Below are 14,140 nucleotides of genomic sequence, written 5' to 3'. Positions count from 1 at the left end.
ACATAAAGGACCCAGAAATATCATTATAGAAGCAGAAATATGTAATTAAGGATGCTTCTATGAGGGACAGTGCCCACCAAGCAGAAAAGCTCAATTGGATGTATGTTCCAAGGGCTGCAAGCATAGACTCCTGGAGGGGAGGGAGGAAAAGAGGCAATTTTGGAGGGTGAAGCTTGGATGGAAAATACCCTTATTTACAGTGTTTCTGAAGCTCAGCCTCCCGGGGATTACCTAAGAAGCTCTCTTGGTTGCCCGCTGAGATGGATCATATAAAGAGAGATAACTAAGTGCCCAAATTACAGTAAGGACAAATCCTCAAGTTGATCTGTGTTGAATTGTACATTTGGAGATGAGCAAATCTATTAGTTGAGCAAGTACTATATGCTAGTAGGTGGTTGGCTCTGGAAGATACAGGGAAGGCTATGCCTTCTGGCAGCTTGGACTAGTGGAGGAGTCAGACACTAACCAAATTATCATAGAGATGCATAATTACCTGTGAAAAAAAGGCCCAGATATCTGACTTAGAGTCAGAGCTGGTCAGGGAAGGCTTCCCTGAGAAGGAAGCATTTGAGCTGAGAGCTGAGGAATTAGGGCAGGGGAGGTGAGGGCAGTGCAGGCTGAGTGAGATCTGTGGTGCTCATACAGACCCCGGGATGAGAGGGAGAAGACTGATTTCAAGGAAGGAAAGAAAGGCCAGTTGGCTGGCCTGGGACAGAGGGAGAGAGGGGACAGATATGAAGCTGGGAGGGTGGCAGGGGCTGATTCTGCAGGACTCGTGAGTCTTAATTTTCTTATTTACTTAGAACGTTTGAAAGTCTGTGCTAATCTAGTGCCAATCATTTAAGTACACCCATCTCTAGAGCCCACAGTCAGGTTTACAAGTGGAAAGCCACCAGACATAAAACTGTGCGGATCCCAGGAAGCAATTAACTGCAGGTCTGATGTCTGACGTTCAGAATGAAGTTCCCTGGCCACGCAAATCCCCAATTAAGCAAAAATAGACGGGCTTATTTAATGTCAAATATACATACCAACCTAAAGTGACAAAGAACTGATACCCTTCCCCTTCCCGGTGCCATGATTGCTGGAAGTTCTGGCCCAGAGCTGTAAGTTGGCCACGTTTTGCATAAGATTTACATAAGAAACTTTCAGGTATCTGATTCCCATGACATAAAACTGTTTCTACAAATAGATAATTTTACCCTCAAACTTAGGAATAATTGCTTCGTAGACTTAAGATAGAAGACAATTTGCAAATCCCCAGTCCTTGCCAATTTCCAGCTCAGTTAAAAGAGAAGGGAACATGGGGTGGAGGCCTGATCTTTAGCTTGTGGCCTGAGAAAAGGCTGGAGGGTATTTTTTCCATCGAGGGTGCCCAGGCACAGGTTTTCAGGGACAATGAAATGGGGGTTTGGAGTGGGGAAGGTGGTATAGATCACTAGGGCCTAATATCAGTCTAGAGGGACATTCAAGGAAAATCTCGTGAAATTTTTCTTTTCACCTAGTCCACTCTCACTATAGGTGGTAGGATGGGATGTGTGCAAAAATTGGGGCCTGAACCCACTCTATGAAACTCTGGGGGTGGGTGGGTAGGTATTGATGGTAGGGGGGCACGATGCATCCATCAGCTTCCACCTCCACACTCCCACCCCAATCAATGGCTGGTTCTTTCAACACTCCTACCCATTGGCCCACAATAATTGAATTATTACAGAATTGTTCTATAGACAGGGCATACGAGCTCCATTCTCATTGGATAAGGAAGGCTAGGGAACCTATTTTGAACTTGTGTTAGCATGGCATGCATACTCTTTGCATTTAGACTAGGTGGCTGGGGAAGCAGGGAAAGGCTGACAGAACTTCTCCTGGGGCGGTAGAGTCTCATATAAGAAGAACTGGCCATTTTCACCAGGCCAGTGAAAGAAAGGAGAGTAGGTACTGATCAGCAGTATGAAAACTTCTTTTTAGGACTTTCCTTTTCAACTAACCAGCCCTCCCCCAACCCGTCCCACAAGGTTGTATCAAGGCTTTTCCTGGAGCCTCCATTTATTCCAGTCTCATGGCCTCTGGTCTATGACTGCTATAACACACTTCTGCTCCTTCCTCCCATGAGCCAAGTTCATGTTGGTCTTCCCTGTATAAACCAAGTCCATGCCCTCCTGAATATGAGACTTTCCTAGCAGCACTTGTAGTGGGACCACCCAATCTGGAGAAGGGTCCTGATAATCTCTACCTTGTGATTAGCATGTTGCACTCTTATTTGGGAGCTGAGAAAAGAGCCCTAGGAATAAAAATGTTGCTTCTTTGGGCACAAATGTTAATTTACTTCCATATTTGTATCATTCTACTTCTTTCTGCCATCTATAATCTTGCTTATTATCCACTGCCTTTATCATTACATTTCTACAACTTGCCACCTCCTCTAACTCTTGCTAGAACGATTCTTCAATGGTTACGACCACTGCTTTGGAAATGAAAGTTGGGATGGAAAGTGACATTAACAAATGTTAATTTGCCTACCAGCATCTTTCCACATAGGCTAAATGTCAATAAATATTATGTGTTAGGCTTGTGATGTTAAATCCCTAACATGCCAGGAGCATCTTGCAGAGTTAGGTGAACCTACCCACCCAATTAATGGGATGAAGACAAAAATCCTCTGATAACCCCTCCTTCTAGTAACATTTCCAGAAGCAAGAAGTGTTCCATTGCCAACATAATACATATTTATTAGAAACACTTAGAAAATGCAGAGAGAGAAAATTAAAACTACCCCATCCTTCTGAGATAACCCCCTTCACTCAAAGACAATCATTATTGCTTTGATGTTCAGTTTTTCTTCTTTAGTCCTTTATTTTTAAGTGGATATATTTCTTGCTTTACAAAAAAAAATGAGATCATACTCTGTATGCCGTTATAACCTACTTTTTGTAGTTGACTATCTTGATCATCTTCTAGGACATAATTTTAATAGCTGCATAGCATTCTGTTATGTGGGCATACCATAATTTTCATAGCCAGACCCTTATCAAAGTTGTTTCCTTTTTTGTTGGGGTGTGAGAGGCTACCATTAAAATCATGCTGTGACCCCTCAACGAGAAATCTTTGTGTACTTGTGTAGTGGTTTCCTTAGTATAAATTTTGAGAATTGAAATCCCCAGGTTGAAGGACGTACAACATGTTCAAGTTTTTTATTAAGACTACAAGCTAGTTGTACTAATTTCCATTTCCACCAGCAGTCTGGGAGAGTTCCTGTCTCTGTGTGCACGGAAAACACATTCATTCAGCAGACCTGAGTTGCCATAGACCTCGTCGCTTACAAAAGTTGTAAAAAGAATTAAAATTGTAAATGAATCCTAAAGGAAGTGCTGGGTGTGAGGACATCCACATTTAATTTTAGAAGTCCAGAACAGAAACACAAACAGTAAGAAAAAATGAAAAATCAGGCTTTGTGGTTGTGTGAAGCTCCATCCACTGGCCATCACTCCACACATGTAAAATCTGGTGGTTCTCAGGGGCCTGAGGCAATAACCTTGACTTCTCAGCACAGGCTGGCTCTGAGCATAAAAATCTCCACTGCTATTACTGCCACTGACCTTTGCAGTGGAGAGTTTTATCTGTTTGCAGCGCAAGGCTGGTCATTGTTAGTTTGCCTGGGTTCTTTGTTGTTTTCCCCTAGATCCATAGAAACAGAAAAAAAGGCAGGGATTTTTTTTTTCAATTTCTTTTTTCAATTTGTTCTTATTTTGAAGTAATTTTAGGTACAGGAGAATTGCAGGAATAGTACACACAGAGTTATATGTTTCACCTGCTTTCCCTAATGTTAGCATTATGTATAAGCATAGTCAAATTATCAAAGCTGAGCAATTACTATTGGCACAATGCTACTAAGCTGCAGGCTTTATTCAAATATCATTGTTTTTTTCAATAATGACCTCTTTATCGTTGTTATAGGAGAGTGGGTAGTTTTTTAATGTTGCCAGTTTAGGACGTGGTAAAGCAGAAACCCACAATAAGAAATATATCCAACACTAGGAAGAAACAACTTCAAAGAAGCTGTCCATAATTTTCCAATCAATGTAACAAGTGAGTGTGCACTGACTAGGCCCATGTTGATCGGGTCACCATCAAATCCCAGGCAATGACCTGAGGTGTATTTATGGCCCACACACACAGTTCTATATCTTGCAGAAATCTTGTAGAAAAGCCAGTTTTCAGCCCCTCTCTATCTATCACACTTGCAACCTGACTCAATTGACAAAGTCACAGAGACCTGTGTGCCAGATGAATCTGGGCTCCACTTTACTTGGTTTGGTGACTTTGGCTAAGTTACTTCATTTCTTTGAGTTCAGTTTCCACCTTTGAAATGGGACTTTGGTTTGTGAGGAATAAATGAAATAATATATTCAGCACCTTGCTAGGCCCATTGCAATCATTCTGCCTAATGTTAGTTCAACGACAAAGTCATTCTCAGAACTAAGAATTTTCTCATATGATAATCTAGACCAGTGTTGTCCAATAGAACTTTCCATCATGATGAAAACATTCTATTTCTGCCCCATCCGGTATGGTAGCCACTACTCACATGTGGCTATTGGGCCCTTGAAATGTGACTAGTGCAATTGAACAACTAAAGTTAAATTTAAATAGCCACATGTGGCTAGTGGCTACTGTATTCAGCAGCACATCTCTAGACATTAGAGATTTGATTTGAAGACCTGAGCAAAGAGAAGCCAGAAGTCTGAGCTAAGGCAAAGTTATTGTTGGGACAAGCCAATGGGCAGAGGTGGTTGGTCTTTTGTGTGATCAGAAAAACCAGAGGGACATTCAGTGGATCCAGGTCCTGCTAGGTCTAGAAGGAATGCCTGGTGGGGTGATAGCAGGAGGCTTGTGGCACTTTCTTTTGCCATGCAACAGTGCCAACAGCAGCAGCATAGGGTATTAAGGTGATTTTTAAGTTTGGAGTTACCATTTATTTTGGAAGCCAATAGTGGAATGGAAGAAAGCCTTAGGGCAATGCTAAAACCCACATATCTCTAGCTGGGGCTAGGGATCCTGACCATACTGGCAAGAGAAAGTTTGCACATCTTGAACGAAATGGTAAACAGTGGTTCCCTGGAACCTGTCTCCAAAACAGTCGCGGGGGGGGGGGGGGGGGGGGGTGGGGGCGCGGTGGTTTCAGGTGACACAGTGAGCTTGAAAATAAGAGTAGAGAGTGCAGCCCTCCCAAGGAGACCTGTCTCTTCCAACAAGACATCTTTGGTAGCCCACAGCTCTATGTTCTGACCTCTTTGTGCTCTGATATTCACTCTCCATGGAGGGTTTTTAAAGCACAAGAACAGTCTAAGTATGAAAAAATCAAACAAAATTTGGATGGGTTAACCCTACCACACTTTCAGGGAAGAACAATGTTCAAATGTTCAGTTAGGATCTCTTCTCCTTCTCCCCACCTGCGAGAGTGTGTTTTCTTTGACATTTGAGCTCATTCCCCCTGTCTCTGATGTTTTCCTCACTGCCCTTTTTGCCTCCTCACTGAAGCAAAAAGAAAAGAGCCTCAGCTAATTACTCTCAGATCAAATAATACTGGTTATTGTAATTGGTCATTGTCCGAAAACACTGAGTTCTTCTTAGCCCTGAGGTTGCCTGGCACGGCTTAGTTAGCTAACTATTCCGGGAATGTCTCTATTATCTGTTTTACTTTGTAAAAGAAACTAGGGATTTGTTGAAAGCTGGTAATAAAAGTCTGCCCTGGTCTGAGCTGAGACTGCGTGGAGAGGGCCTGGGAAAGCATGACCTCCATGAATCAAGTTGCCCCCCCCCTCCAATAGCCACTCAATGATGTTATTTGGTTTCTCTGTGTTAGAGAATAATAAACCCACTAGGTTTTCTTGCAGGCCAACACTCCCTCATTCTCAGGGCCTCTGGCATGGTCGAGGGGTGCAAAACAATTTTAATGACCAAACTCTCTGAAAGTAAAATGGTTCATAGAGAAAAACTAACAGACTCACGAGTGGCTGGCTCTCCCAGAGGCATCTTCCTGGGGCTTGTGGCCCCAGAGATCCAGGTGCTGAGGGCTGTGTGTTCAGTGGACTGAGGCCCAGGGAAATGTTCCTCTAACCCTGCTTGAAAGATCAGCTTTCCAAGGTGGTGCTTACCTGTTCCAGATGTTCTGAAGACTTTGAGGCTTAGGAAGTGAGAACCATTCTGGAAAGCACACACAGACACATTAAAAACCAAATATAACCCTAAAATCCCATTGCCAAAATATTATTAAAATTCTACTGTTCTTGGTGCGCCTGGGTGGCTCAGTTGGTTAAGCTGCGACTTCAGCTCGGGCCATGATCTTGCAGTTTGTGGGTTCAAGCCCCGTGTTGGGCTCTGTGCTGACAGCTCAGAGCCTGGAGTCTGCTTCAGATTCTGTGTCTCCCTCTCTCTCTGCCCCTCCCCTGCTCACACTCTGTCTCTATCTCTCAAAAATAAATAAACATTAAAAAAAATTAAGAGAAAAATTCTACACATTCTTCTTGGTTCAGGCAAAGAGAGTTCAGGCACCAGATAGGCAAAGTGAACAATGTTTAAGGCATCTTCTCACTGTGGATTTTTATGATTCTGTTGAAGGTCACTATTACAGGTTGAATTGTGTCCCCCTAAAATTGATACGTCAAGGTCCTAACCCCAAGTGCCTCAGAATCTGACCTTATATGGAAATAGGTCATTGCAGTAATAATTAGTTAAGATGAGGTCATTGGGATGGGCCCTAACCCAATATGACTGGTGTCCTCATAAAAAAAGGGAAAATTTGGATACAGGGACAGATGTGTGTAAGAGAAGATGTTGTGAAAAGACCCAAGGAGAAGACAGCCAGCCACAAGCCAAGGAGAGAGGCCTGGAACAGATGTTGCCCTCAGAAGGAAACAATCCTCCCAACACCTCAACTTTAATTAAAAAAAAAATCTTTATTTATTTTTGAGAGACTGAGAGAGACAGAGCCTGCGCAGGGGAGGGGCAGAGAGAGGAAGAGACACAGAATCTGAAGCAGGCTCCAGGCTCTGAGCTGTCAGCACAGAGCTCAATCCGGAGCTTGAACCCACGAACCGTGAGATCATGTCCTGAGTCAAAGTCAGACACTTGACTGACTGAGCCACCCAGGTGCCCCCCAGCACTTCAATTCCAGATCTAGCCTCCAGCACTGTGAGACCACAGATTTCTGTGATTTAAGCCACTGAGTTTGTTGTACTTTGTTACTGCAGCCTTAGCAAACTAATATGGTCACAGTATTCACTAAAGTCAAACAAACTTTTAACAACTACTGTGTGCAGAACAGTACCAAGTTCTGGGAGAATACAAAAGAAATCAGAAGAAACCTCCCCAACCTCGCAGAGCCCACAATTCATTTGAGAGAACAAAGTGTGCATGTGTGCACGTGTGCACGCGCGCACGCACACACACACACACACACACACACGAAAAGTCACGTGATGAACAATGGGGCAAAGTCTCAAAGGCTCAGAAGTGGTAAAAAGTGATGGGTCTAATTTTATATGTCACTTACAGTAAAAATGAAAGTGAATTCTGGCTTGAATAACCCCACATGGATGATGATGAAGTTTGTCATTTTCTTTGGAGCACTCTTTACAACGTTCACATGTGAACACACGTGTTTCTATGATTCTTGGTATCGACACTATTTAATCCCAAATAAAACCACCAAAGAAGGGGACAATTTCTCATCCATTCAAGAAGTACTAACTGAATGCTTACTCTATGTTCAGGGGATAAGAGTTGCTGCAGGGGCTATAAACTGAAGCTCCTTATCAAATCCCTCTATTTCCCACTCCAGATTGAGAAGAGAGTATTTCAGCTCTCATTTAAAATGATGTTTCTTCCTTGTGCTTTTCTTGGGCCTGAAATGTAAGTGTTTTGTTTTTAAAAGAGCTCTTCTTCCCGCTCTTAGAGGAATGGAGTACGCCAAGACTGTTAACCCAACAAAGAATTTATTCATAGTTGGGCAAAAAATGATTTTGATAATACTGGCATATTCATGTCTGTATATGCATTAAAAACAGACCTGGAAGACTATGCACCTGATAGGGATAATGGTTCTGGGTTTACCCCTGTACTTCTATGCTTATTTTCTTCAATGTATTTTTCTTAAAAACACATGATTTTATAACTTCAAAAGTAAGTTCAGTTAAAAATAAATAATTTATAGGGGCGCCTGGGTGGCTCAGTTGGTTAAGTGTCTGACTTCGGCTCAGGTCATGATCTCGTGGTTCACGAGTTCGAGTCCCACGTCGGGCTCTGTGCTGACAGCTTGGAGCCTGGAGCCTGCTTCTGATTCTGTGTCTCCCTCTCTCTCTGACCCTCCCCCCATTCATGCTCTGTCTCTCTCTGTCTCAAAAATAAATAAACGTTAAAAAAAATAAAAAAAAATAGAATGTATAGACTTTGTAGAGTGAAAGGAATGTTCAAAGAAAGTGATTTCCATGGAGTTTTCAAGGTCAGATGTAATCAAATGAGAACCACTTTGCTGGAGGTTTATAGTCCCAGATGGGCACAAAGGGAAGTGCTTGTATATATACCGCTTCGTCACTCTCTATTCAGGTGATCGTGCCTAAATACAAATAACCCGTAAAAATAAGAATATCTGGTATTTGTTTAGAATGTTTATTTCCAAACTACTTTTGGCTGCCTATTTACAGTTCTTCCCTGGCCAAACAAAATTAAAATATTTCCTCATTCAGTCATAAATCAATTTCCAGGGGTGCCTGGGTGGCTCAGTTGGTTAAGCAGCCGACTCTTGATTTTGCCTCAGGTCATGAACTCATGGTTCATGGGTTCGAGCCCTGCATTGGGCTCTGTGCTCACAATGCCACCGAGACTGCTTTGGATCCTCTGTCTCCCTCTCTCTGCCCTTCTCCTACTTGTGTGTGTGTGCTCTCTCTCTCTCTCTCAAAAAAAAAAAAAAATGTTAAACCAATTTTTTTAAATAAATTTCCAATCAACATAAGGAAATCCATTTCAGTGCTCTCCCATGTTTTGTTTTTCTGGTCCTACATACAGTCCTTGTGCACTGTGTTTTTGGGTCTTCAGTATTTTAAAGCTATTTCTAACTTAAGTGTTATTCTTTAGAAACATGGGTTTGGAATTAGCTGAATTAGGGCTTGAACACTGAACCTGGGGTTTGAAACTACTGTGTCAGCTTCACTGAGACCTTAAGCAAGATAGTTTAACCATAGCCAGACTGTTTCCTAAACTCAAGTTGGAGGTCGTATTCATCTCACAAGGACAAAGTGATTCATTGAATTCATTGAGATTTCTGAGGTAATGAATGTAAAGTGCCTGCCTCGCAGCATTAAACAAAATAAACCCTGTTCCTCTTTTTCTTCCTTTGAGAAGTGATGAGCAATGTAAATCCTGTGTGGTTTGGACCCAGGACCCGGGTTTTGAGTTCATACTATGCCACTTACCAGCTGTGTAACCTAAGGGTATTGCTCAGGACCCCACAGGCCCATCTGCAGAAGGGGGATAATTATTATTTCTGCTCTTTCGGGTTGTTGTGAGAATAAGGATGGTAGTAAGTGTAATGTGTTTCCTCACTCTTTTGCCTCTTTTCTTTCTGCCTCTTCTCTGGTCTGATGTGCCATGGTTTTCCTCTCTACTCTTGTGTCTCAGCTATTTCTGCCTTATTGTTCTCCTTCAATAATTTGCCATTGCATCATAGTGAAATTCTAACGTGCTATAAGCTCTAGTTCTTACAAACCTCACTTGATTTCTTTTGAATCTTCAATGTGGACCAGAGGTGTGTTTCTTAGCTGTGTGCCGTAGTAACATGAACAAAGGCCCAAACACAGGTTCAAATCTCCCTCCTGCCACTTGTGAGCTCTGGGACTTAAGGGAAATTAACCTCTATGGTTAAGTAACTCAGAAGTTTCCAAATCTGTAAAATGGGAATACTTTTCCAGTTGCTTGGAAGGATTAGATAAGATGAAGCACTTGGAATATGGTAAGGGCTCAATAAATGTTAGGCTTATTCCTTTTTCTTTTTTTTCTTCTTGTTTTCATCTCTCGTTTTGGAGAGGCAGCATGGTCTACACAGTGGTTCTCAGACTAAGCTGCATGTTAGCATCAACTGGGAGAGTTTTGAACCAAAAGGAAACCCTGGCTCCATCCTGCAGAGTCTGATTCAATGAGCCTGGGGACAGCCCAGCATTGGTCTCTTATTGTGTTGTTATTATTGTCCTTAATGATCTCCAGATGTTTCTAGTGTGCCTCTAAATGAGGCAGAAGGTGCTGGTCTAGCAAGGAGGGTAGGATCGACCACTCATCAGTGACTTCCACACACTTCTCTGAGGCTCATTTCCTCAAACAAGCTAGTTGTGAAAATTCAGTTAATCAGTATCTGTAAAAATTGCAGAACATAGTGTCTGGTGCATACTTAATATATTTTTCAAAGATGTGAAAGAGGAAGCATGGCAAGGGAAAGATCAGTCCTCATAAATTCTGCCTGAGAGTTGTCCCAGGAGGCAATGTAGTAACATTGAATTTGAGGCTCCATGTCTTCCAAGACTGTGCTTGATTCTCTTCCCCCATCTATTTTGTAGCTACATTAGCTGAAATGGAGGGATTTATGTGTGTAGAGTACAGTTAGATTGCTGTTTTGAGGCACAGCTAAAGCCCAATGCTTGCTCCCCCTCCCCTGCCTCCACTCTCCTGGAGATAACCTGATGCTGGATGACCTTGCCTCTCTCCCATTGATTTTTCCCAGTAGTTAAGCTGCAAGTGATCAATGAGAGAATGATCCACAAACAGATAGGCATCCTACACAGCACCATTTCAAGCTTGTTTCTCTGGCTTCAGTAGCCTTTAAGATAATAGGTCTATAGGTAGCTTATTTTCCTTCTCTTTCCAAAAATGATGGTAAATCAATAGACTAAATTTTTCTCCATCTCCTCCTTCTACAATTTTCTTTTTCTTCATAATTATTTTAATAAGAGTTCTCATCTGAGTTCAATTAGAATTTGAGGTAGGAAAAGTGAAGAAAGTTGCAAAGGGAAACTTAAAAAGCTGAACATATTAATTTCCAAACTAAATGGAATAAAATTAAAATGAGGGCAGAAGTGTTGCTACCATAATACAATAATACATTTTTTTCCGTGAATCTTATTTCATAAGTGAAATGAGAAAGCTCTTTTCACAACAGATTCAAGTCAATAGAGATTTGCTGGTTGATTGATAAAACATCACAAGAACCATCTTGAGTCTTAGCTCAAGGTAAAACATTTTCTGGTTTCTATAGTCTTACCACAATCACCCTAAGGTTATCTTATAATGCAGCCTACTGAACTACACCTCTGGAATTTCCCAAATACAATGCATTCTTAAGATACCATATATTTAAATAGTTGATAATGTTGTTAGCCTTATTTCACTATCTCAAGCAGTAACCTTAAAACTGCATTGCAAAAATCTGTAGCTCTTCTCCGACCTCCCTCTGCCTTAACCACACTCACACCCTCACCGCTGCTTACTTCCTTGGTCTTTGGCTCAAGGAGACTAAACTTGGCTCTTCTGGTGCTTTACATTACCAGGCTTTAGATTCTGTTTGGGCTTTGTCAGTAGGATGCTGAAAGTCCATGATGCTCTCATGAGGGGTGCTCCGTGGCATTTGAACCTGGCACTCCAACTCACATTTATAGCTTATCACTTTTCTAACCCTGCATCAAAATTTTCTGTGGATTCTAAGAAAATATTCCATCCTCTGAAGCCTCTTCCTAAGGTAATGGTCTCTGCAGAGGAAGCGGAGGCCAGGCCTTGCTCCTGGTAGGTGGAGAAGGTGAAGGGAATGGGCATAATCCAAGTCTCTCATCTCCCCGGGCAGGGGGTGGAGGGGAGTACCATGTTTAACATCTGTCCACCTCCACAAATGATGTTTGAGCTATAACTTGGTCATGGCTTTTGGTGCATATGGTGTTTGGTGATGCATCATTTGACATTTACACTGCCCCATAGTCTCTACAAATGTTTAAGGGCCACCACATGTGCTCAGCCCTGGCAATGAACAGACATATATTGCCTGTCCCCCAATGAGCTTATGACCATACAATTTTCATGGTATTATGATTATTATCATCTCCTGGTCTTCTCCAGCCCCTCTGGCTGTTCCTTCTCAGCTTCCAAAGACCGCTTTCTGCCTGACCCTTCGGGACTGGTGCCCCACGTTTCTATCATAGTCTTCTTTCTCTTCACACTTTCCCTGGGGTAACTGAATTTACATGGGGGCTTCAAATACCACTTTAATCAGATTCCTTCCAATTTTGTATTTCTACATTGGACACTTATAATCACAAGCCTGTATTTCTGATTGCTTTTTAGATATCTTCATTTGGTGGTCCCACAGATATCTAAATCTCAAAATGTTCCAATCTTATACTCATTACTTTCTCCACAAATCTGTTCCTTCCCCCTTTCTTTTCTGTGCCAGTGAATGGGGCTCTCATTTACCCACTAGAATCCCATCAGTTACAACCTCCCCTGGACTCTAACTACCCAGATGCTTTTTAGATTTGTCCCTTCCATTCCTTATCCATTGCCACTGCTCTAGTTGACACTCGTTATTTGTCTTCTAGAATCTATAATTTTTTATTAATTTTTATTTTATTTAAGATTTTATTTTTAAGTAATCTCTCCACCCAACATGGGGCCCAAATTCACAACCCTGAGATCAAGAGATGCATGCTTTACCAATTGAGGCAGCCAAGCACTCCTGTCTTCTGGAATCTAAGGCATTGCCACATTGCTTCTGATCTCCTTGCTGCATATCTGATGTCTTAGTGATTGACTTTGTTGTGTGTCGTGCAGACAGACTTGGGTTCAGCTACACCACCAATTTAATTTTACATATGGTATTCCAAGCAATTTAGTTGCTGTTGTTGATCATGATAGCTTTTTGTTTATTTATTTTTTTTATTTAAACTTTAGTTAACATACAGTGCAATATTGGTTTCAGGAGTGGAATTCAGTGATTCATCACTTACATACAACACCCAGTGCTCATCAGAAGTGCCCTCCTTAGCAAGCAATTTTTAAATTTAAATCCTTCCATATCACTTCCCTGTTAAAAATTATCCAATACCTTCTCTTTGCTTATTGGTCAAAGTCTAAATCCTTGGGATGATTACAAAGAACTTCTCAATCTAGTTCCTGTCTACCCTTCCAAGTTAATCTCCAGCAATGTACCACTACAAAGCTAACATTCTAGCTTCCTTGAGCAATTTACCTGCTTGGTACAATATCAAATAAACCTGCCTTCTTATTCCTTTGTGTCCAGTTCCATTGTCTGGAATGTCCTTTCCCTATTGCTCACCTGGAGAATGCCCACTTCATCATCTTTGAGACCCAGCTCTGTCTCTTTCTCTCAAAAAAAAAAAAAAAAAAAAAAATCCTAAATTTCCCAGGCAAACTAAGGGGGCCTTTTCCCCAGTGTTCCCAGAGGTCCCCAGGGGATGCTGCTAGAATAATACTTTCCAGGTTGTATTATTTATATCTTTCCCTTGTAGACTGTATTCTTTGAAGGCAGGTATCAATGTCTTATTTATTTTTTAATCTCCTAGTCCCTAGTACCTAGCATTCATAAATATTGGTTAAATGAATGAAAAATTGATGCCTGGATAAAAAATAAAAATGAAATAAATTTACTAAACATTATCCTTAAAATGTAAAAGGCCCTCAAGAGGGCCTACGTTCATGTCTTGCTTTGTGCCTTACAGAGATGGGTGGAAGAAGCCGCTGGCCTTGAAGGTAGGGAGGAGACTCTAGGTTGAGCCAGTTTCACAATATTTGGGATCTTAAGGCCCGTTTTCTTGAAATGAGAAGGAATATAGCAGGGTTTCATTAAAAAAAATTTTTTTTTTTACCTGCTTTCCCTCATTTGCAATTTTTCCTAATCTTAACTACTTTAAGATCATCTAGTCCTCCTCAATAAAAACTAATAATTGCCACCAAATAAATTAAAGATGAGAAAACTAAAAATAAATGTAGAAACTAGAAGAAACTATTAATGAAGATCAAAGTAGGCTGTGTATCTAAATGAACTTCACTGACTGATTAGGGGGACGGGTTAATAAAGATGTTAATAGTA

General features: G+C 41.4%; 1 protein-coding gene across 1 annotated transcript in view; it reads right to left on the bottom strand.

Annotated features, from left to right (window-relative positions):
• The window catches only part of CDK15 (cyclin dependent kinase 15), an 82,895-nt gene that overhangs the window by 14,958 nt on the left and 53,797 nt on the right, over nt 1–14,140 (bottom strand). The window contains exon 11 of the mRNA XM_007089985.3: nt 6,156–6,204. Coding sequence (XP_007090047.1) covers nt 6,156–6,204 — 49 coding nt within the window. The remainder of the gene's footprint in view (nt 1–6,155; nt 6,205–14,140) is intronic.

This window comes from Panthera tigris, chromosome C1 (genome assembly GCF_018350195.1).
Source record: "Panthera tigris isolate Pti1 chromosome C1, P.tigris_Pti1_mat1.1, whole genome shotgun sequence".
NCBI lineage: Eukaryota > Metazoa > Chordata > Mammalia > Carnivora > Felidae > Panthera > Panthera tigris.
The sequence above is the reverse complement of the archived record's forward strand: the minus strand, read 5'-3'. Positions and strand labels throughout refer to the sequence as shown.